The sequence below is a fragment of the Petaurus breviceps genome, unplaced genomic scaffold (assembly GCF_028583685.1).
Source record: "Petaurus breviceps papuanus isolate PSGF00001 unplaced genomic scaffold, PetGlider_PUasm1.0 91133, whole genome shotgun sequence".
NCBI lineage: Eukaryota > Metazoa > Chordata > Mammalia > Diprotodontia > Petauridae > Petaurus > Petaurus breviceps.
The window spans coordinates 88,468,586-88,493,941 of record NW_027187419.1 but is presented as its reverse complement, the minus strand read 5'-3'; the positions used below and the strand labels follow the sequence as shown (position 1 = coordinate 88,493,941).

General features: G+C 38.0%; 1 protein-coding gene across 5 annotated transcripts in view; it reads left to right on the top strand.

Moving 5' to 3' along the window:
* Nucleotides 1–850: 850 nt before the first annotated feature.
* IFIH1 (interferon induced with helicase C domain 1) overlaps nt 851–25,356 on the top strand; it is a 109,739-nt gene continuing 85,233 nt past the window's right edge. For 4 of the 5 annotated variants that reach the window (XM_069080322.1, XM_069080321.1, XM_069080320.1 and 1 more), the window contains exons 1-2: nt 852–1,690; nt 13,135–13,306. In XM_069080322.1, coding sequence (XP_068936423.1) covers nt 1,235–1,690; nt 13,135–13,306 — 628 coding nt within the window. In that variant the 5' untranslated portion in view covers nt 852–1,234. Of the gene's footprint in view, nt 1,691–13,134; nt 13,307–25,356 lie in introns of all 5 variants that reach the window. The other variant, XM_069080324.1, reaches the window with a different exon arrangement.

Genomic DNA, 25,356 nt, shown 5'->3' with positions numbered 1-25,356 from the left:
CACGAGCAAATGCAACTTTTCCAGTAAAATTCTTTTCCCCTAAATAAGGAAACTGAGGCTGAGGTAGAACCTTTCCTGAAGTTACAAAGCTAGTAAGTGTTTGAGGCTGAATTTGAACTCAGCTCTTCCTGACCCAAGTCCAATATTCTATCCATTGTTACCACCATATACATTAATAAAATGTCTGGGACAGACTTGAAGTCTATAAAGAAAGCACTAAAGCTTTGAGAGAGAGAGAGAGAGAGAGAGAGAGAGAGAGAGAGAGAGAGATGATAGAATTCCTTCACCTAACTCTGATGACTACAGTCTGGTCTTTCAATCAACTGTCAGAATGGTTTCCTCACAACTACCCTGATTCCATCCTTGCATCTCTGGGGAACAGAACAGAACAGTTGATTACATACGTGTTTCACTGACTTGAAGCTTTTAATCTTCTCTAAAACAAGCAACTGAAGTTATTAATTCACCCTTTTTCATGTTTTCCCGAAAACTTGGAAAGGCCCTTTGAGATCATTTAGTTCAACCCCTGCATCTTACAAAGGAGAAAATTAACGTCAAAGAACCAGTCAGTCCCTGGCTGGTATATGCTGGGGTATACTATACACCCTGGGTATTTTGGGTTGGCATCAGGCACTTCAGGGACACTTGTTAGTTTGTCTGTTATGCAATGCAGAGCTTCTCCTTTGTTCATTCACAAAATAAAGACCTAGCTTATTTTGCCCTGAATATATAAGTATGTATGTTTGTATGCACTTCTCCCCCAACAAACAGCTTGGCTCCTCCCCCTTTCTCTTTACAGAGACTCCCGAAGCCAGGAATCGAAACAGAAACTGTCCCAGTTCAAACTTTAAGAACTGACTTCCCCGCTGGGAACCAAGTCAGAAGGTTGGCGACTGAAGCAGCAGACACTTGGGCCCCGGCAGTAGAGCGCAGAGAGAAGGGGACGGGATAGTGTCACAACTCCCGGGTCCGATTCCGCGGAGTAGCCGGGTAGAGCTGCCCAGTTAGTTGTCTTTCTTTCTGCGCAGAGTCCTTGTAGGGCAAGGCAAGAGGGCACTCATCGCCCAGCAGGCAGCAAGAGCTAGGAGCCCTTTAAGTCCCACCATCAACTTCGGGGCAGAGCTAAGCTCTGAGGGCACGGAGGGAACGCGCGGAGGGCGCAGGGGCGAGAACGCTGAGCGGCTGTAACAACAAGGACACTGTCGTCCCCTTCCAATCTCTCTACCTGTGAAAGATGTCGAGAGAGTATTCCCCGGAGGAGGAGAATTTCCTTAATCTTATCCTGTGCTTCAGGCCCAGGCTGAAACAGTACATCCGAGTGGAACCAGTGCTGGACTACCTGACTTTCCTGGGTAGGGGTGAGAAAGAACAAATTCAGCAAACCGCTGCTACTGAGGGAAATACGGTAGCGGCAGAGTTACTCTTGAACACTTTAGAGAGAGGGACCTGGGCACCTGGCTGGACTCAGGAGTTTCTCACGGGGCTTAAGAATGGGGGCTGCACCTTAGCCGCTCGCTACATGAGTCCAGACCTCGCTGACTTGCCCTCTCCATCGTTAGAGACCTCTTATGACAAGTGCGTCCAGCTGCTGGACATTTTGCAACCTACCCTGGTCGACAAGCTTCATGCTGCTGATGTCGTGGACAAATGCTTGGAAAAGGCTCTGCTAACGAAGGAAGACAGAAATCGGGTATGTACCTCTTCAGATAAGAGTCATCGCCCCCCTTTCGTGTGCAGTTGTTACAGATGTACATGCTTGTGTGTACGTAGGTATGCTTTCCCAAATATTCTTTGGGGTATATTTGACCGAATTATTCCTTGAAAACATGATGGCTCGCTTGGTAGGGTGAAAAGAGACCTGAATTCAAATTTTGTCTACCTCTACGAACTTGGGCAAATCACCTAATCTTTCTAGGCCTCAGTTTTCTCATCTGTAAAAGGAGGGAGTTGGAGTAAATAGCTTCTGAGGCGTCTTCCAGTTCTAGATTTATGATCTGTGACTCAGAAAACCACAACCTGACATGAGACGACTATTCTCTTACTTCTTCCCAACCCCTCCCCCCTCCTGCCAAATAAATATTGATTAGCCATAAAGGGCTATTAAAGACACTATTTTTTAAAGTAGAGACATTTTGCTTCTGAGGGTGTAAGGCAATTACTGTGTAGTTTTATGATATGCTTCACTCTCTTGGCTCCTGGTCTCTCTCTCTCTCTCTCTCTCTCTCTCTCTCTCTCTCTGTCTCTCTGTGACTGTCTGCCTCTCTGTCTCTCTCTCTGTCTGACTCTGTCTCCCCTCCTCTATCTTGGGCAAGCTTCTCCCAGTCTGAGCCCTTACGTGACCCAGGCTCCATGTGACTGACATTGTATCACCAGGTCACAGGCCTATTAATGGTGGAGAAAGATCCCATTAACACTACAGAAGGTTCAGAAACTCAGTGTTTAGGGTGATTGAGGGAAAGTTAATATATTTTTAAAGTCCCCTAGTATGACAGAAAAATTGTGAGCTATAGACTGAACTCATTGAGAAAGGAAGGGGAGTGACATGGGGACCTATAGATAATAGTTACCAGGATTTTGATTTGGTGGTAGATAAGTGTGTGTGTGGGGGGGAGGGGTGTTAAGGGAAGACTAGCACCTCTGGTATGGGGGCTTGCCAAGCCTTTTTCTGGGCTGTCAGTAAGTTAGAGGGATGTCTACCCCAAGCATGTGAAGACTTCCCCTGGCAGAATGAGAGAATAAGAACAACCTTTTTTACAGTGGTTATGAAGGCAACTGAAGAAGGTACTGTGGAGTGCTTACAATGAGATCAGGCACTATAGACTCCAAGGTCATCCACTGCATGCCAAGACATTGCCAGTCATCTTGATTTTGTCTTGCCACTGGATTTTGATGACTCTGGAAGAGAGAGTGAGGCTAAAGACTTTATGCAACTCTACCTCACTTAAATCCAGTTCATGCTCAAGTTAAGATATCACCCTCATGAGGTCACTGGTCCTCTTCAAAAGAGACAAACAATAGCAACAGCAAATACAAATAGCATGGACCTCAAAGGAAGAGAGGTGACTATAGAGTGGCAGTGGAGAGTAAGGAGTATTCCAAATTCTCTTCCTCTACCAGTAAGCCAAGGAGAATGAATGAAAGTGCAGCTAGTATTGGGGAAGGGTGACCAGGGAGGCTGTGTCAACAGAGGGAAGCCAGGTTTAATAGTAGTAATAGCTAGTAGACAGAAGGAGTGGGAGATGAAAATATTTAAGATGAAAGAAACTTGTTATTTATGACACAGGCATTCTAGAAGGCACAGTGGAAGGACTGGGTGGTGTTTAGTTGAAACTTTGGGGTAGTAGGATTTAGAGGGATAGGAATGAAGAATGGACAAGAGTGGAGAATGAGATTTGGATGAAGATCTGCAAGAAATGAGTGACTTTAGTTGTAGCTTCCAAAACTTTTGGGTAAAAAGCACAATAAGAATGAAATCCTTTATTCTTATTCTGGGATAGATAAAAATCTAGAATCTTGATCTATGAACTATTTTCACATAATTGGTTTCCTTTGTAATCCTATGTATTTTATTTTGTTCATTTAAAAGTGTTATTCCAAGAAAGGGGGCTGTAGATTTCATCAAACTGCCAAAGGGATCCATGTCTCTTTCTTACATGTGTGTGCTCACGCATGTGCACATGCACATGTACACATCACAAATTAAGAAAATTTAGTTTGGTAGATATTTTAACAGTTTAAGGAGTCGGATGAATTCCTCAGATTCCATAACATAATTTTTTTTTTGCTTGTTTCTTGGGAAATTACCCCAAAAGCATAATGTCAGAATAAATGTTGAACAAGAACCTTTAAAAAATTAGTCATAAGAGTCAAAATCTTGTTATGAATGCACATTAAAGCAATGTGTTCTATGACCAAAGTTAGAGGACATGTCTTAAAGGTATCAACAATTCAGCAATTTTTCAGAGCAAATTAATATTTGGAGCATCATTGCCATTGAGTTCCAGGGACTGCATTAATCATTGTAATAGTCAATTCAGTTTGGTCATCTTGTGGATCATTTTCAATCAACTTTTTATAGTCTTGGAAAAGACTGAAACCAAGATATAGATTTGATAGCCCAGTTTAACTGAATTATTTAATTTTACTCCTCTGTAATCTTCAACGTTGTTTTGTGTATTGAGAACCAGAAAGATCACATTACAGTAGTCCAGCTGGATATGACAAATGTGTACATCACTGTGGCAGAATCTTATTTTGGAAGAAAGTACGCAGCCTTCAAGCCAGCTGGAGATGGAAGATGGCATTTCCAGCCACGGTAGCTGTTAGGGAGTCCAGAAGCAACAGAGTCCAGTAACACCACAAAGTTGTTTATATTTGCTGGGTATACTCTTCCAATTGCCAGTGAAGTGGCACTTCTCATTATTTACTCTAAATACTTCTGCCTATCAGCATCACTTTTGTCTTGCCTGGGTTGAATTTCTGCCAGTGAGATTTCATCCAAGATCTGATTCCTGGCAAGCCCTAGGACAGCTGGGAATAACGCAAGGGGACTGACACAAAGGCAATATAGAGTTAGGTGGTATTTGTGTATAGATGGCACTCAAGGCCAGAGTGACTAGCAACCCATAACCTCACCCAAGTAAACATTTCCGAACAGAGGGACCATAACTAATGAGGAGCTATATCTTTCAAACTCTCTGAGGAAGATAAGTGAACCTTTGAAATGTTTCTGAGACAAATAACTTTACCCATTATAATATGTTCTGCTAAAGGGTATGGTTGACATTTTCAGGGGTAGTATACATCTAAAAGACTACATATTAGCCTGTGGAAGTATCAGCGAATTTTAAATTTCTTACTAGAGGCAGGCTTTTAGGCCATGTATCTTTTTTAAAAGATTAAGATGCAGATACTTTTCAACTGGCTTAAAATCTAGATAAAAACACTTGTGTTGAATTTTGAATCTTTACAGACTATATGTATCTTTCTGAATGATTCATGAAGAAAGACATCGTTCTGGCTTAAAAATATAATAATGGATAAACTGTTGAACTAATTTGCCAGCACATCTTACTTACACATATAAAATCCCTAATTTACTTTGTTGTGAAAAGTACATGATTTTTTGTATCTTAAATTAAAATGTACTGTATCCACAAAGATCCTGCTTCAGGGTCTCATTGTGGCATAAAGGTAACCCTGAGTTTTGAGATCTCTGCTGGCAAAATTCAGCTCTGGTAAATTCTCCCATGTGGCAAAGGCGGCTGTGAGTACATTCGTATTGACAGATTGAGACCATTCTAGCTGCACGTGGAGAGGCTGATTACTAGTAAGCTGACTATTAGATGATAAATGCCTTAGCCGTCGCAATCTCTGGGATAAAAAATTGTCCTCCGATCCTATTAGTCCTCATTCTTCTTCTTCTTCAATGACAATGGCATAATGGTGTTAAGAAATTACAGTTTTTATACTACTTAGAAGCATGAACTTACTTACTGGTAACCTAAATGAAAGATCCTTTTCTAGTAACAAATGAGTTGACAGTGAGCAACTATGGAAAGAGCATTGAACTTAGATTTAGAATATCTAGGTCCTGGTTTCAGGTTTTCTGCTGCTCATGTTGGACAACTCATGAACTTTTCTGGCTAACTTTGTTTTTCTCATCTATAAAATAAAGAATATTAATATTCAAGGTCCATTCCAGTTCTAAATATATAATCCTACCAGTACTGAAATTCTTATTAAAATTAAACCAGGAGACATAAAGAAGTAGTAACCAAATGGAAGGATGGGCCACAGATTCTTCTTCTAGAGTTTAATAAAGAGGTGGTGGAATGTGTCCAAAGGCAACAAGAAGCAACTTTATGGGATACTTGGTCATTTAGTATTACCATACTACTGAGAACTCTTGCAAAAAGACCAACATGAAAACTAATTGTAACAAAAAATGCAATCACCTTTTGCAGAGTATAGAAAGGAGGGAGAGCAGTTCTACAAAAAACTCCACAAATACCTCCAAATAAAATTAACTTTAATACTCCATGACTTCAAAGCAAAGGTAGGCATGAGGGAGTATGGAAAAGATATGTTTAGAAATATGCCTCAAGATTAACAAGTGAAAGCTGCCAAAAGTGTGTAGACTACACAGAAGCATCAAACCTATATATAAAAATATCTTCTTCAGCGAGAGTATAGGAAGGCAAGCACTGATATGATGACCGTAGTTGAAGCTGGTTTTATTAAATACAGAGGAAATGAGTGTTTACTGATGTGGGAGTCACTTCCAGATCAGCTATCTGTATATAATCAGACCATTGACTTGCTAAAGAAAAGTTGAATATTTTTTTTAAAAATTAGAGTAAAAATATTAGGTGTTATGGTATTTAATTAAAACAACTCCATCTAGACAAATTTAAACAAACTATATCTGCAGACAAAAATGAATGGTGGATAAAATAATAGACATTGATATAGTCTAATTTCTAAGGAAGTTTAACTGATGTAAATCAGTTGTCAGAATAAACAGTCTAGAGTAGCCTAGAAAACTGCCTTAACCAGTTGTGTCTGGCATACTCCTGAAATAACCTGTATGATGAATATTTGGCCCCTGGACCCAGATGGCTCTGGAGGAGAAAGTGAGGCTGATGACTTTGCACAGCCCTCCCTCAAGCAAATCAAAGTCAACTGCAAGTCATGTCATCATCTCCTTGATTTCATGATCCTCTTCGAGAATGAAGAACAAATCACACAACCACGACTAAATACAGGTACATGGTAGTTAAGGGCAATGCCAGTTTAGAATGTAATCTCATCTTTAAAATCTGATGGAATAGGAGAGAGAAATGTTATAAGCAGTATTGCATCATAAAACAATGAGATGAACTGGATAGGAAAAGCAAGGCATAGTGGAAAGACTACTGCTTCTGGAATCAGAGGACCTGAGTCCAAAGTACGCCTTTGACCCTGATGACCTATGCCTACAAGTAACTTAAGCCTCACTTTCCTTAGTGGTAAAAAGGGACTACTAGATGGCTTCAGAACTCCCTTCTTGATCTACCTCAATGACACTCTGATTCTTTAAATGTTCCAGGTTTATGGGAAGTTTGGCAAAGTACCTAATTAAGTTCTATGCATTAAAGGATGAAACTGAAAGGACACCAAAGAAACAAAAACTGTTAAAGACATTTGAAAGGTTATGTGATGATTTTCTCCCTGAGTAACCACAGGGCCACTACATTTGTTCTGTAACATCACGGCCCCAAGCTCCAATATGCTACACGAGGAAATAGAGAAGGCACAAAGAAAACCTACATGGAAGAGGACAAAACCAAGTATACACAAAGAAGATCCTTGCTGGAGAGGATATGATTTTAAGGTCATTGAAGAATCTGTTCCCAAGCTAGACAAAAGAAGTGAGGAGGGAATTTTGTTTTATTTTATACGCCAGCTGTTATTTTTATTCATTACTGTTAAGTGGCCAAAATTTCACTCCCCAAATGTAGATTTTATGATAGAAAGTTCAACTTGTCCTTACCAAAATTCTTACTAATTAACACTAGTTTTTTTATATGGTTTTCTTTCTTTGTAATAAGTTCCTTTTTTATTATTTTATTTTCCCCAATTATATGTAAAAACAATTTTAACATTTATTTTTAAAACTTTGGGTTTCACATTCTTTCTTCTTTCCTCCCTCCCTGCATCCTTCATTGGGAAGGCAAGCAATTCGATATAGGTTCTACTTATATAGTCATGCAAAACATATTTCCATATTAGTCATATTGTAAAAGAAAACATAGACCCCCCCCAAAAAAAAAACTCAAGAAAAATAAAGAAAGTAAAAAAAATATACTTCAGTCTGTATTTAGAAACCCTCAGTTCTTTCTCTCTGATAGCATTTTTCATCATTAAGTCCTTCAGAGTTTTCTTAGATTGTTGTATTGCTGAAGACAGCTAAGTCATTCATAGATGATCATAGAATATTGCCACTACTTTGTACACAGTACATGTCACTTTGCATCAGATTCTGTAAGTCCAGGTTTTTCTGAGAGCACCCTGCTCATCATTTCTTATAGCACAATAATATTCTATCACAATCACATATCACAATTTGTTCAGCTCTTCCCCAATTCATGGTGATCCCAAGGAGGGAATTTTAAAAACAATTACAGATTAAGTTATTACTACTAAAAGAAGGTAACCCAACTATTAATAACTATCAACTCATCTCTATTAAAACTATAGGAGAATAGGGGCGGCCAGGTAGCACAGCAAGTAAGAGCACCGGCTCCAGTGTTGAGAAGACCTGGAGATCGAATCCCGGGCTCAGACACTTAGCACCCACCCAGAAACACCTGGCCGTGTAACCTTGAGCAAGTTACTTAACCCCAATTGCTTAGGGGCGGCCAGGTGGCTCAGCGAGTAAGAGTACCGGCTCCAGTGTTGGGACGACCTGGAGATCGAATCCTGGGCTCAGACACTGAGCACCACACCAGAAATAACTGGCAGTGTAACCTTGAGCAAGTTACTTAACCCCAATTGCTTAAAAAAAAAAAAAAACTATAGGAGAATAATCTGGAGTGTTGAGATGGTCAACATAGAGGAAAGGGAGGCTGTGCCCAACTGAATTCATGCTGTAACCTTGTTGAAAATTCTTTCCCAATTGTGGCTAAATAAAGTTCCTTAAGTTTTTCCTTAACTTTGATCTTGCTAAGTACCAAAACTTTATAGTTAATTGGCATTTACCATGCCTCCTGCATAGAACCCTTACCCGAAGGCCTCAAGGTGGTATGGAAGTGATGTTGGATTCATGTTAGCATGGGGCATTAGTGCAAGGCCTCAAAGATCAGCTTTGTATAGATCCTAAGAAAGACTAAGTACTCATTGTTTGAGGACCAGCCTAGCTAATTATAGAAAAATCCCTCACCAAAAGATTAGCTACCATATGAAAGCTGGTGTTTTGTTTTGTTTTTTAGTATCCCCAGAAACTCATAAAACCAAGTTCCAGTATTGAAAATTTTCATTTTTTTCAATTTGCTATTTGTAAGGCAAAACCACAGAGTTCTTTTAATTTGCATTTATCTTACAAATAGTGGTTAGAGCATTCTTTCCTGTGCTTGTTGGTAGCTTGCTAGACATATCTTCTTTTGGAAACTGCCAGTTTATATCTTTTGACAACTTTTCAAGTTTGTTTGTTTTTTTGCTTTTTTAACTATTATATCTTCAGTTTTCACTTACTTTTCAGGAGTTTAGTGGCAAATTATATATATATATATATATATATATATATATATGTATGCATATGTATTTCAAGTATGTATACATATATATGAAAATTAGATTTCTTTAGACTTTTTTGCAATAGATAATTAGGTAAAACTATTGCTTCCCAAGGATTTGATAAATTTGCCAACACCCAAAGTAGAGGATTTATTTACCAGAATATTCATTAGGCTGCCCAAGTTATACAAATGGGATGAAGAATTTCATATGAATATTAAAACAAAACAACATTTTTAAGGAATAATAGTATTTTGAGTTTGAATCTGCATGAATTCAGGGAAGACAAAAGAATCACAAATGTGATTGCTTTTTAAAATCAAATGAGCATATTACTAGTAGAAGGAAAAGTGGTAGGCTAAACTTTTTATTTTTTGCTTTTTGGAGGGCTTAAGGCAAGGCAGTTGGGATTAAGTGACTTGCCCGAGGTCACAAGGCTTAATAAGTGTTTAGTGTCTGAGGCTGGATTTGAACTCAGGTCCTCTGACTCCAGGGCTGGTGCTCTATTCACTACACCATCTAGCCACCCCTAGGCTAGACTTTTAATAATATTAATTATAATTGTTTATTCCTATTAGAGAAATACTTTCTGATTAGCTTGTGTATGAGATCTATCAGAGGGATTAAAAACTGATTAAAGGGTATGTAGCAACAAGCACCCTAGCATACCCAGGATGGCTGCTAGCACAGGTTCTTAGATATGCTTTTCTAAAGGAAAGCAACTCACAACAGGTTAACAATCTTACTTTAATCAATCAAACATACCATTTACCTAGTTCAGGGGAAAAAGTCAGCACCCTGAACTTCAGAGAATACAAACAAAAGTTACAACAGAAAATAACATTATCCAGCAGACAGGGCTTCCAGCTGTCTGACCATTACATCCATACCTAGTTAGGTACCAGAGAGAGAAGCACCGACATCTGGGTTTTCAAAGCTGGGGGGCTCAAGGACTGCCGAGAGTCTCATCTGGCCAAATCGCACAACTCTTCCTAAAGTGAGCCCCAAAGCAAAACCTCACCTCAGGGTATATGTAGCCTTGTTCTGGGTCAGAGAATGTCACAACCCTCTTGACCCACTGCCCAATCACAATGTAGCAAAGTGTGGGTGTTCCTGAAAAACAAGCCTCCTGCCACAGGCTCCATGTGACCACATTCAGCCTTTTAGGGGGCAGAGTGTATTTTCAAATCAGGGAAGGTTCTCAGATTCACTTAAGCCTATCAAGGGGCCATGGGGCAGGGAAGATCTTAAGATTTTCATTACCATTACAAAGTGGTATAAATGAAAGATGGGATTGTCTTTGGTTAAGAGAAGGTTTACAATCTGTTCATATTGAACATCTTTATCAATTATCACTTAAATCAGCAGATAGTAGTACATGTGGTACAAATACAAGGAAACAATGGATTTACAGGGGGAACTTAAGGCAATTAGTGATATAGAAAAGAAATTTTAAAAGCATCAAGCTATAAAATAATAAACAGGAAAAAGTCATCTTTTATGTATTGTTTAAGGGAAATTTAAGCTTGTAGGCAATGTAGTGTGGATAGAGGACTGCCCTTAGAGGCAAGAAGACCTGAATTCTGGCTTAGACACTTAAAAACTGTGTGACTCTGGGCAAGTTACATAACCTCTCTCAGCCTCATCTGTTTCCTCATCTGTAAAATGGGGATAATAATAGCATCTACCTCCTAGGGTTGTTGTTAGAACAAAATGAGATAACATGTGTAAAGTACTTTGCACACCTTAAAGCATTATGTGAAGCTAGCGATGATTATCATATTTATTGAAATAATAAGATTTTAATGTGTCAAAGAACTTAATTAAATGGTATAAAAGCCTTTCCTTCATCCCTAGCCCCAGATACCTATAAGATTTAAAGAATTTGAGTGGCAGTGGAGGGAAGGTTAAAGGGTGCCTATGCCTATTGTGCTTTCATTGTCCTCTTTGGAATACAACATGATGCCTTGGAAAACATGCTAGATTTGAAGAGAAGAGACCTGAGTTCAAAGCTTGGCTCTTCCACTTATTACCCACCTGGACTTGTGTAATGGCAGGCACAGAAGTGGTTCACTCCTTGTTTCAGCTATTGAATTACATCTTGTTTCAGTCTGTTAAGAAACAGAATGTGTGAACTCCACAACTTGTAAATTCCTGGGGAGGAGCTAATGACTATATAAGGAGAGCCCCAAGGCTAGAGACAGCAGAGGCTGAAAAGAGGATTCTTATGATGGCAGAGTCAAGGGGAATACTTGTGGTATCCCAGCACTCTATTTGTCTGCTCTGTCTGTGTTGATGTTTGTTTGTGATACTTTGTACAGAAGCCCTGGGACCTTACTGGAAGCTCTGAAAGAGGATTTTCTGGTCATATGTTTACAGAAGTCCTGGAGGAGGGTTTTGGAGGTCCTGGGACTTTACTGATTATTTGTGCTGACCTCTTGGACCTTGTTTGTGGGTCTGTGTTGATTTCTATGTTGATGATTTGTGTTGAGTTCTCAGACCTTGTTGGTGGGTCTGAGTTGATTTCACAGGAAGATAGTGAATTGATGATGGTGCCAGCAATGTGTAAGAATATTACTGTGGCTCTGTCAAGCTTTGTCTTCCCAGAAACAGGAACTGTGAAGTACTTGAGGTCGACTAGACACCGTGAGCTTCAATATAGAATGGGAACTGGACGAAGAATTGGACAAGGAGCTGGACAAGGAATTGGGAGCTGCCTGCCTTTGAACCCAGGTCACAGTTGGAGCTGGGACCATGGAAGGAACCATGGAAGCTGAGAGCCAGCCTCAAGTCAAGCTGAAGGAAGACTTTACTTGGATACTGTGTACTGACTGAGAAGATTATGATTTACTGTGACCTAGGGGTGGATGACCTGTGTATTTTCCACTACCCCTTAAGAGGTTACTTAGTAGTGACTAATGACTGAGGAGGGACTGATGATTGAATAGTGACTGATGACTGAATAGTGACTGATTTGTAACTTAGTGTGCCCCATGAGTAGAGAACTTTGACTATTGTATTTTGTGACCCTTAAGGATGACTGAATGATTGAATTGATTGAATGATTGAGTTACTAAGTGATTGATTGACTAAATGATTATACTTTGTTCAAAACTGTGCGATCACTGTGGTGAAAAACTGTGTGGCCATTTTCTGTGATAAGTTGTTGTGAATGCTGTATTTTGATTATCTGTGATAAGTTATAACATTGTGAATACTGTACCTTGATTCTCTGTGAATGTTTTGCTCTGATTTGTTATTGAATAGAATGTTCACTGTACTATGTAATCAGAACCTTGAAAGTTGTTCATAGTAGCATTCTTCTGGAAAGCTGCTTGTGAGTGGCATTACAACTTGGACAACAGAGCCTCAGTTGAGAACTGTAAAATTAGGGAGTTGAACTAGATGACTTCAGAGATCCCTTTTGTTTCTAAATCTTTGGTCATATTATAGTAAACAGATTGTAGAAATTATGTATTTTATATATTTTGTTGTACATTTAATCATTTATATTATAAAACTTTAATATTTCAACTTTAAGCAAAATATGAACTAAGGAAATATTCATATAAGTTATTTTAAGAAAAATGAGTGAAGTGATGCTTTCATTCATTTATTATACTTATTCATTTATTCAGAAAGGGAGAGTGTTATCCCATAAAGTTTGGAAACCATTCCTTTTGTTGGTGAGAACTGTCTCCTTGCTAGGTAGGAACATTCCTGATTTCTTTGTCATAATCTGAGCCTTTATTTATAGTTGTGACTGATTACAAACTTTTTTCCTGCTAATTATTAACATCATTTTGGATTTGTTAAGAAGTTTTCGATGCTTTAATTCTACTTTTCTTTTTGAACTAGGTTGCTCAGCTTGATGAAAATTATGGTAATGAACGTGCTGTCAGGGAACTGCTGAGTAGAATAGTGCAAAAAGAAGACTGGTTTTCTAAGTTTCTAAGTATTCTTCATGAAGCTGCATACTTTCAACTTGTTGAAGACCTCACAGGCATCAACTGCTTGGAAGACAATGAAGGTTATTTATTTATTTTTTCTTTAGATGTCAAATGAAAAAAAAATTTTGATACCTTACCAAAACATTACACATTTAATGAAATTTGTGTTTACCTAATTCCATGCATCTGAGATATTAGAATAGTGTGTTTGAGGGCTGGAAGAATTTTAGATATCACCAGTTAACCTCCAAAGGTCTCGACTTCATCTTTTAAATAAAAGAACTAGACTAGATGACCTCTAGGCAAGATATTATAGGGGAGGATATTGTTGACAAGTTATCATTATACAAAATCAAAATATAATATAATACAATGTGAAATACTATAAATATATAAAAAGAATAGAATTATATTTGTTGTATAATACAATATAAAATTATATTATAATATAATAAAATATAAAAATATATAAAATATTTATACAATATAAAATATTTTTGTTAATTTTCAAAAAATTTTTGCCTTTGGGGAGGACAAGTAGATGATAAGTCTGAGTGAATAGATAAGTTGGTTTGGAAATAACTCCTACATTAAAGGTTTCTGCATGAGGTCTCTACACAGAGAAGACTTCCAGAGCAAGTGTTGTGAGTGAAACCTTTGTCACACATACTTCTTACATGAATGCCTCCATATCATTATGGTCTAAGTTTAAGCTTACTCCTCCCATGGATTCTGTGTGTATTTGTGAGAAGTGAAACAGGTTTTAGGTGAATGTTTTGTATCAAACGTCTTTAACGTGTTATCTGAGCATAGTAGTAGCTGCCCTCAGGGGACACAAATGAATAATTAGAGCAGAAATTGGGGAATACTGATGTTTTCTCCTTGTTCTCTCCTTTCTTCCTTCTCCCCCTCTCCCTTTCTTCCCCCTTCCCTTTCCCCTCTGTAGTGCCAATGCAATATTTGCAGTACCCACGATCACGATAAAGATCGTGACTATAAGTATCACATGATGTTTGATTGCAAAATATACCAGATTCTCCAGGTATAGAACAGAACTGAAGCATTTATTTAGACACCAGAAGACTGAGTCCCAAAACCAGTAAGCCAATTCCATCATAATACCAAAGATATTCAGAAGCCATAATAACGCTGAGATCCACAGCATCCTTTAGCCTTCCCACAAACCAATACAAGATCAATATTTACTCACAAACCTCTCTATCTCCTTAATGAGCATCCTCTCCCTGCAGAGTCTGGCTAGCTCTGACCAGCTTCCTGTGGGTTCTGCTACACGCTTCAGCAAACTCCCTCCATCGCAGGCTCCATGTGATTACATTCAGCTTATTAGAGGGACAGAGTTTACTTTTAGAGCAGGGGAAATCTTCAAACTCCCCCCTAGGCCTGTTAAGGGGCAGGGAAGATGTTGAAATTCCCATTTCCATTACGTCCTCCACTTCCCCTTCATTTCTTCTTTCCTCATTTTTTACAGAACAATAATAGTTCCCTAATTGATGGAAATCACCTCAATTTCTAATTCTTTGCCACACAAAAATAACTGTTATAAATATTTTTGTACAAATGCATCCTTTTACTTTGTCTTTGCTTTGTGGTATAACTGGGTCAAAGGCTTTGCATATTTTAATAGCTCTTAGGACATAGTTCCAAACAACTTTCCAGAATGACTAGATAAGTTCACTATTCCACCAGAAGTTCACTGATGTACTTGTTTTCCTACAGCCCTTCAAGTATTTGTAAATTTCCTTTTTTTTTTTTTTTGGACAACTTCACCAATCTGGTAGGCATAAGATAGAACTTCAGAGTTGCTTTAATTTATATTCCTCTAATTATTAGTGAGCTAGAGCGTTTTTTTCATATGTCTATTAATAGATGGAATTTCTTTCTCTGAAAAATGTGTCTTCATATCCTTTGCCCATTTATCAATTGGGGAATGGTTCTTAGTCTTATAAATTTGTAATAAATTTCCTATATTAGAGGCATTAGATAATTTGAAGAGAGGGAGATAACAGTAAGAACTAGGATGATCACTAAAGACTGAGGTTACATATGATTTAATCTTTTTTTTTTTTCTAAGCAATTGGGGTTAAGTAACTTGCTCAAGGTTACAGGCTAGTTTTGTGTGTGTGTGTGTGTGTGTGTGTGTGTGTGTGTGAGTGTTAAGTATCCTGGGTCCTTTGACTCTGGGCCGATCTTATTCACTTCCCACCTAGCTGCCCCCACATGATTTAATCTTAAAGCTGGGGATTCTGAGAATGAAGAGATAGTATATTCAAGGCCTAGGAAGATGGCCTCTAAAAGTGTCCTAGCCTATGCAGGAGTATGGAGGCAAAAAAGACTTAGTGTGATTAGAAAACAGAGTAAGTAAAGGGGAATAATATAAAATAAGCCTTCAAAGGTAGGATGGAACTAGATTACAAAAGGTATGTCAAACTGAGGAGTTTTCAGTTTATCCTAGAAGCTATCAACAATCACAGCATTACAAGGCTTGTGTGAAAACCAGGTTTATTATAAGAGGAATAAACATGCATATGGACCCCAAAGAATTCACAGTCCTTAGAGAAATTTGCATATTTATGACAGTACAACAAAAGGAAGCGAAAACAGGAAGGGGTGTGGCATGGGAGGGGACAGGTGCAGTAAAGGCTGGAAAAGGACAAAACTATTCCCATCAAGGAGGAGCAGACAAAAGTCAAATCCTTTCCTCTTGAGAACTGCTAGACTATGAAGATAGGGGGCTCTCCTTATTTTCAAAGGATCCCAGCTGCACCAGCATTTTCCCAGCCTCATACAGCCTGGCTAGTGCCTGTCTTGCCTCCCAAGGACCCGCAGGGAATCTAGCTTTGGGGGCAAACAAGAGACTCAGCTGAGGCTGGGGATGTTCTGGGTCTAGTGTTTTTGGAAACTTGGAAACTCATAAAGACAAGTTCAAGGGACCCCTTAACAGCCCTTAAGAAAGTAATAGGGATTCCATGATATTTCTTTATTAGAAAAGTGAGATAGTCAGATTTATGGCTTATGAAATTTATTTTGACAGCTGTGTGAAGGATGGAATGAAGAGGGGGGGAGATGAGGCAGTGATAACATTTAAGAGGCTGTAGTGATAGTCCAAATAAGAGTTATTGAGGACCTGAACTCAGATTTGAGCCATATGAGTACAGAGAATGAGACAGGCACTAAATATATTGTTGTACTGAAATGAATAAGTCTTGGCAACATTTTGAATATTGGGGATGAGGAAGTTAAGAAGAGAAGAAAATTATCTGAGGTTAAAAATGGACTGATTAATTAGAGAAACAGTAGTATTTTTAACAGAAATAAAGAAATTTGGAGGAAAGGAGTTCTGGTTTGGACATGTTGAGTTTAAGATGCCTAAGGGATATTGGGGAGTTAGTGAGGTAGAATTCTTTCTCGGGAAAATAATTGGGACTGGATATAAAGATATGAGAGTCAAATTCATAGAAATGATAAATGAAACCACAAGAACTGATGAAATCACCCAGTGAGGGTAAAGAGAAAAGAGAAGACTCAGACAGAGCTGTATGGCTCCATCCCAGTTTAAGGGGCAGGATGTAAGTGATAAAGCAACCAAGGAGATTGAGAAGGAGCAGACAGACAGGAATGAAGAGAGCTAGGACAGTGTAGCAGCATAAAAATTAAGGAAGAAGAGTCATTATTAGGACAAAGTTGTTAACAGTGCCATGTTACGATGGATATGGATTGAGAAAAGATTTTGGATTTTGTTTTGCCGATTTATCAATCCTTAGTAGCTAGATTGAGAAATTTCACTTGAGTAGGGATGCAAGAAGCCTTATAGCAAACAGTTGAAAAATATATGGGAAATTGCCAGAAAAGGAGAAGGACGAATTTTGGAGGACTGCTAGAAAATGGGCACATGATTGAGCTGTAAATTGGTATAGCCATTCTGGAAAGCAGTTTGGAACTACTGCTCTACAATTTTTAAACTGCACATGCTCTTTGATCCCAGCAACACCACTACTAAACCTAAATGCCAAGGAGTTTAAAAAATTAGGAAAATAACTGACATGTACAACAATATGCATAGCAGTTATTTTTTCTGTGGCAAAAAAACTCAGGAAAATAAAGGAGTACCTGTTAGTTGGGGGAAAGGCTGAAAAAACTGTAGCACATGAATGTAATGGAATACTATCATGCTGTAAGAAATGAAGAGAGAGATGGTTTTAGAGAAACCTAGGAAGACTTGGATAGACTTATGTAGAGTGAAGTAAGCAGAACCAGAACAATTTATACCATATATAAATATTATAAATAGTAAATGATTTGAAAGACTGAAAAAAATCTAATCAATTTAATTATCAATCATGATTTCAGAGGATCAACAGAAAAATAATAGACTAGTAAGTCAATTGAGACACATTTTAGTACATGCTCAATATGACAGATATGTTTTGCTTGACTATGCTTATTTGTTACAGTAATTTTCTTTCATTTTTTTTTTGAGGAGGGTAAGTGGCAGGGAGAGAAAAAAATGCTTAATAACAAAAAAAAGTGAATTAGAAGAAGACAAAAGAGAGGTACAGAGGTTACTTTTCCTCAGAATTTGACTATAAAAGGGAAGAAAAATATAGGATGATAGCTTGAGGGGATGGTAGGGTAAAGTAAAAGTTTTTTTTAAGGATTCCCAAGAGCTCAGAAACCTTCAGTGACTCAGTTGCCCCTGCAATAAAATATAACATCCTCTTTCTACTAACCTTAACAATTTTATTTCATGTACTCAGACTGGTCTACTAGCTTCCCCCATGTATGACATTCTATCACTTGCGTCTGTCTTTTGAACAATTTCCCCTATGTCAGTAAGGCAGCCCTTTTTCATTCCCTTTTCCTAGAATCCCTAGCGTCCTTCAAAGGGCCTAGTCAGATGCTACCTCCTACATGAGGCCTTTCCTCATCCCCTCTATTGTTGATGCTCTCTACCTTTCAAAATGAAATACTTTGTATATGCTTTGTATTTTCTGTATATTCTTCACTTCCCTTTTCTGGCCCCACCATGTAAGATCTGTGATTGTAAGGATCCTGGCTTTTGGCTTTAGTATCCCCCAGGATCTAGGACAGTGCCTTGCACATGATAGGCATTTTTGTTTGTTCAAATGAGGAAGGAGATTATATAGCACCTACTATGTTCTAGAGACTGCTAAATACTTTTTTTTACAAATATCTCATTTGAACCTCATAACAACCCTTTGAAGTAGGTATTTTTATAATCCCCATTTTATAGTTGAGGATACTGAGGTAGACAAATTAAGTGACTTGAACAGGATCATATAGCTAGTGTTTGAGGCTGGATTTTGAACTCTGGTCTTCCTGCTACCAGGTCCAGTGCACAATCAGATTAAATATATAAAATGAAGTAATTTAATTTGATAATCTCTCAAGCTCCTTCTAGCTTTAAATACTATAATTTTATGATAAGTGAAAATGCTACTAAAGATGAAGACAGGAAAAGCTGCTAAAACTAGATAAAAAAGGCACACAAGAAATCTATGGTTAAAGAAAGTACAAATTTGAAAGGATTGACAGATCAATGCTCTAGCAAAAGGCAAAGATATACAATTAGGAAAAAAAAATCATAGATGCTATTACTACTTTAAAAAAAAGATGATTGTGAGGCCGTTTATAACTACCCATTCACATTCCTGCTTTCTTATTTCTAGAAAACCGTGATAGAATGACCCCCACACATTTTAAGTATATTCTAGATGAAGGTATTAAGACAGCAGTCAGACTTTAATAAATTATATTCCACAGCAGACTACTTCTTCACAAGTTCACAATTGACTGAAAGATGCAGAATATACATATACACACATATGTGTATATATACATATATACACGTATGTATATTTACATACATACATATATCACTTTTTTTTAAGCAAGGCAGTTGGAGTTAAGTGACTTGCCCAAGGTCACACAGCTAGTAAGTATCAAGGTCTGAGGCCGGATTTGAACTCGGGTCCTCCTGACTCCTGGGCCAGTGCTGTATTCACTGTACCACCTAGCTACCCCTAAATTGATTTTTAAAAAGGAGTGGCAGCGGGGGCGGCCAGGTAGTACAGCGAGTAAGAGCACCGGCTCCAGCGTCGGGATGACCTGGATAAAATCCGGGCTCAGATACTCAGCACCACACCCAGAAATAACTGGCTGTGTAACCTTGAGCAAATTATTTAACCCCTACTGCTTATATAAAAAAAAAAGCAGTGGCAGCCAAGGCATAGAGGATAGAGAACTAACCTTGGATCTTGGAAGACCTAAGCTCAAGACCCCCTTCTAAGAATAAACCAGTTGTGTGACTCTAGGCAAGTCACATAACCTCTTAGTGCTCCAGGGGTAGGCTCATCTCTAAGACTATAACCTGAAAGAAAAAAAGGTACTGACTTGAATCTTGAGTGAATTTTCTCTTCTAAGAGTTCCCTTTATCAATGAAACCACTGATCGAGTTTCTATCCCATAAAAAAACATTTTACATGGTAAGAAAATGTCACCTTAAAAACTTTTCTCTGAAAAGGTGTTTCCTAAATGTATGTTTTTATAAGCTCCTTTGAAAGATGAAATCACAGAGGTAACTATTCAATAATACTCGATTATCAATATTTTATTAGTCATAAGAGTATGAGATACATCTGGTTACCAGAAGTATTCTCCAAGGTCATGGAGGATATTTGGCTGAGTCAGAATGAAAGAAGGAGTTCCCATAGATGCCTGCATTTTTCCTGATATCCTTGTTTACAGATGACACTGTGATACATCAAGCTCTAGAACCTTAGACTGACTCCACACTAAGATTCACAACCACTCAAAAGAGTTTGCCTAATGAGCCACACTGAAAACCTCAATGGATATAAGAATATCTATTGTCTGCTCTAACCTCGTTTTCCTCACTTCTCAATCTTGACCATGTAGTTAATCAGTTCAATATTACACTGCCCTTAACTCTCTCATCCCCCATCCTGCATTATACTCACCATATGCCTCTTACATTTCTCATAGGTTGCTGAATAAAATCATACAACCATGCAGACTGGGTCCACTACAAGTTTATCTACTCCCAACTTTGCCATCACTACTTAAAGACAATGTTTCACTCTTCCTTAATTGATTCTTTATTTCATTACCCATGGGCAGCTGTTCCAGACCTTCTCTTCTCCATGTAACTTACCAAATCTCCATTCTCTCTGCCTTCTAAGCAGAATTCACCTAATAGTTTATTGAGAAAAGAGAGGCCATTCATTTTTTCTTCTCTTCTATATCTCGAAATCTCTTGATACCATCCCCAATTTTGACCTTTATTGAAGTGGCAACCAATCTCTCCACTTGTATCATTGATCCCATTGCTTCCTGTCTCCTCTGATAGATTGAAAGTATCCTTGATAAATTAGATGGAAACAAGCAGGTTTCTGTAGATAATTCACTATAGCAGACTATACATTCATAGTCATGCAGTTGACTGAAAGGTTTAGAAAAAAAAGCAAAACAGCCTAGTGTGTTTATTGGTTGTCAATTGCCAAAAATTGAGTTGATGGTCAGCTTTAGTCTTATCTCAGGTCTGAGCCTCAGCCTCAGTCACAGTCAGAAGTCAGCCTTAAAAACTCTTCTTCAACAATAAAATATTTTGCATACTCATATTGTATTCATACAAAATTCCTTGATAGGTGCAACCACAGAAATAATTTAGTTTAGAGATCTTTAAATGATCCATATCAAAGGAGGCAGGAAACATGGAGATAGAGACCTACCAAAGGTATTCACCAAATGTCAAGGAGGATATCCTATGGAAAAGTCCACATGGAAAAGGAATTCCCTATAGATGGTGAGGTTCTTTGAATGCTTCTGCTCATCATGAATGACTTTGTGTTCATTACCCTAGAACACTCTAGTTAAAACCCTAGAACCCTAGTTAAAAAAAACTAACTGGATAAAGACTATTTGGTTCCTATATTGTGGCATGTAAGTATGTGAGCAGTATGTTGATTTGGTGCGACAGTACATACAATTAAAATGAACGGTGACTTTGACCCATGATTGAATGGGAAGATGAGAGCAAGCTGGATTACATATGAGAAACTGAGAATTACTTTCAGTGATCTTGAGCTGTTTCTTGCCCCCCAAAATCTGTATTCTTAATATTTTACTTGTGAGGCTATGTGGGTGCAAATTATAGAACACTACACTGAGAAGGACCAAAATTGCAGATGACACAAAGGACCATGAAAAGATCCATGGTGGCTATAAATACTCATATTAATAATGGTGACTTTCTTGCAAGAAATGACCAAAAAAAATTATAATCAAGGACATCTATAACTGGAAAAGCAGGTGGTGGTGGTCAGTCACATGACAAGAGCATAAGTCCAGTTTCTGGGAATTGTTAGCATTTTTCCTCCATATATATACATATACATATACATATACATACATATATATATAAGAATCACACAGGATAAGAAGGTCTTATGGACTTTAAGTTATGACCTGTACTTATAGAAAAAAGTTCTCATGCTGGAGGTGATAGAGAAGGAAAATATCTTACTTCCATTGTATTTGCTATAAGGGGTAAATCATTGACTAAAGTACATTTAAGTACATGGTGAAAGTAATAGGCAACATTTGTATAGTGCCTCATCAATTTAAAAAGATCTTTAAATGTATTATCTTGTATCTTCATAAAAATTCTGTTATATATACAGAGAAGTTATTATCCACAGTTTACAAATGAGGAAATGGGTTCATAAAAGGGCAGTGACTTTGCCAAGATCACATAAACACTGTGTGGCAGAGCTGTACCTTGAACATGGACTTTCTTACTACTTAACACTTTCTTAGACTACTTCTAGAAGTATTCCTGGCCCATTATGATACTCTTTTTTGTCTAATATGTTTACATTTTAGAAATATAAATAAAAATTGTGCCGAATTTGTCTTGTAGAAACAGTGCCATGTAACCACACAAACTAACAAAGGTATGTAGTGATGCTTGCATTATAGATAAGTAATATAGCTGAAAATTGATCATTCACTTTGCTTTTAAACTTTTCCTCATATGATTTTATATACTCTTTGGTTGTATAAATATCAATTAGTGATGATATACATATATAATTTCATAATTTTATCAGTCATATGGAAGAAGATCACAGCTTCTCCATATTTCCATGAATTAGCAGTCAAATAATAAATAGATAATCACTGAGTGATCAATTTTATGGTGATGTTCTGCTACAACTTAGCTATGTTGTTCCTTGGGCAAGACATGTACTTAATAGGTCTATACAAGAAGCCTTATCATCTTGATAAGACTTACCACAGGTAGAGATTTGCCATAGCCTTTAAGAGAATGAGATTCTTCCATGCCATAATGGGATGCTGGAGTAAGGCATTAATGAAGGATGTCTCTATTAAAAATACAAACACTGTTACTTACATACTTTAATGGATCTGAGAATTGATATACATGCTTCTTCCAACAGTACAAGTAGCAACCCAGCCACAAATTTACACAATTTTTGTGTCATGTCCATTTTCTTTCCTAAATCTTTCACAGAAGGGCCACCCAACATGTTGGGAAATCTTTCTTCAGATCACTTAACGTTGCATGGATACTGTTAGGTCACATAAGCTTTTCATTTAAGTATGACTGCATCTTGCTACCGTGTTTCCCCTATAATAAGACCTATCCCGAAAATAAGCCCTCCCCGAAAATAAGCCCTATTGAGATTGCTACTGTAGTGAAGGTGATCCCCTGCGCTACACGCTACATTATGGTACCCTCTGTATGCACCATCCCCCCCCCCGTGAAACGCACGCCGCGCTCCGAGCTGCATCCAATCAGAGTGCAGCAGTGAGCGCGTCATCCTGTTCTTCCCCAGTGATTTGCTTATTGAATAAAGGTACATTTTTTTGTTCACATTTACCTGTTTATTAAAATTGCTGTCAATGTTCATTAAAATAAGCCCTCCCCTGAAAATAAGCCCTCTGGTGTTTTTCTGTCCAAAAAATTTAATAAGACAGTGTCTTATTATCGGGGAAACATGGTATGTGACTCACCTGATTTTCCAATATATGTTTTTCCAATTTGTATCCTTTGCAATTCTTCTCTTGCATAGTTTGTTGTTGGTTCAGTGTTGCAACCTACTAATGCCTTCCATAGGTCTGTCGATTATCCTTTGAGTGACTAACAACTTTAATTCTTTGGAGGCTGTGGCAGTTTATAACTTTCCTCCATACAATATCATTGAAAGAAGGCCATTGAAAGAGTTCCAAAAATTTTCAAAGGCATTCTGGACAATTCTCTCCCTACTATCTTATTCTATTTCCACTTCTCAGTCTTTGTTGCTGGTTTCTTATGCGATGTCTGCTAACAGTGGGTATACCCTAAGAATCTGTCCTGAGCTCTCTTCACTTCTCTATTTATATTTTTTCTCTTGATGACCTCATCACCTACTATAGTTTTAGTTATTCTTTCTATTCAGGTAACTCACAGAGATGAGTTGCTTTCTCATCTAAATTCCAGTATTGCATCACTAACTGCCTAGAGGACATTTCCTTAATACACACACACACACACACACACACACACACACACACAATTTTAAGATTGGGTCTTCCATCTCACCCAGGTGAAAAGTTCAAGGGCTTCTCTGAGGCCCAAGACAACGATTGATTAGAAAGGCAGGTTTGACCTGTTCTGTTTACAGCCTAGAACTATTTGCCCCTCCTTAGGCAACCCAGATATCTTATTAATATAGGCAATTGCAGCTCACATCTCACAGTTCAAAAGATCAGCCAGTCTCTACTTCTCTGGTTGGACATTTCTAACTGAATGTCCTTGTGACATCTCAAACCCATTTTGGTCCTCTTGTTTTCAGTTGATATTGTGCTAAAGGCATAAAACAAAATGCATTATCTTTCACACTCAAGCCTACCTCTCTACCTAATTTCCCTCGTTCTGTTGAGAGCATCACTATTCTTGCATTTTGTTAGATTCGTAATCTCAATGATGTTTGACCCCTCATTCTTCCTCACTCAGTATATCTAATTTTCTTACAAATCTTGACATTTCTACATACGTAACATCTCTCTATCCAATCTTTCTACTCTTATAGCCATGAAGTTAGTTCAGGTCCTTATTACTTCTTTCCTGGTCTGTTTCTTATAGTAACCTCCAAATTCGTCTCCCTGTCTTGTCTAGCTCTACTCCAATGCATTATTTATAGAGCTGCCAGAGTGATTTTCTTTAAATTCATATCCAACCATATCACTCCCATAATCAATCAGTTTCAGTGGTTCCTTATTACCTGTTTTATAAAATATGAACTATGCTATTTGGCTTTTAAAACACTTTATAACTTGACTTCATCCTATCTTTCTGGCTTCATTAAATATACTCTCCTTCCTACTCAATAAGGTTCAGTCAAACTGGTCTTTTTTGTTCCTCACTCATGGAGCTCCATTTCCTTCTCAGTGACTGCACTGGCATTCCCCCATGATGCCTCATCCTGCTAATAGAACCCCTCTCCTCCTTCAAGATTCAACTCTAGCACAGTATCCTACAAAAAATACTTCCTGAATCTTCCCAAGTGTTAGCACCCTCCCTCTCTAACTATTTTGTTTTTATCTTGAATTTAACTACTTTTAAATTTGTTGTATTTATTTTGTATTCTGTCTCCTCCAGGAGGTTATAGGCTCCTTGGGAGCAGTGACTTGTTTCATTTTTGTCTGATATCCCTAGCAGCTAATTCAGTGCCTGGTTCACTAAGCACATGGTAGGTGCCTAGTAAATGTTTATTGATTTATTGAAGAGCAATTTTTTTTTTAAAGGAATCGGGGTTAAGTAACTTGCTCAAGGTTACATGGCCAGTTATTTCTGGGTGTGGTGCTGTGTATCTGAGCCTAGATTTGATCCAGGTCATCCCGACACTGGAGCCAGTGCTCTTACTCACTGAGCCACCGGGCCGCCCCAAAGAGCAATTTTAAGATAGCATTTTGTTCTATTGAAACAAATGCTCTTTTACAGTAAATAATAAATACCAGGGCTTGATTTATCTTTGTTTTTCAGTGAATTGTAGGAAGATGGGAT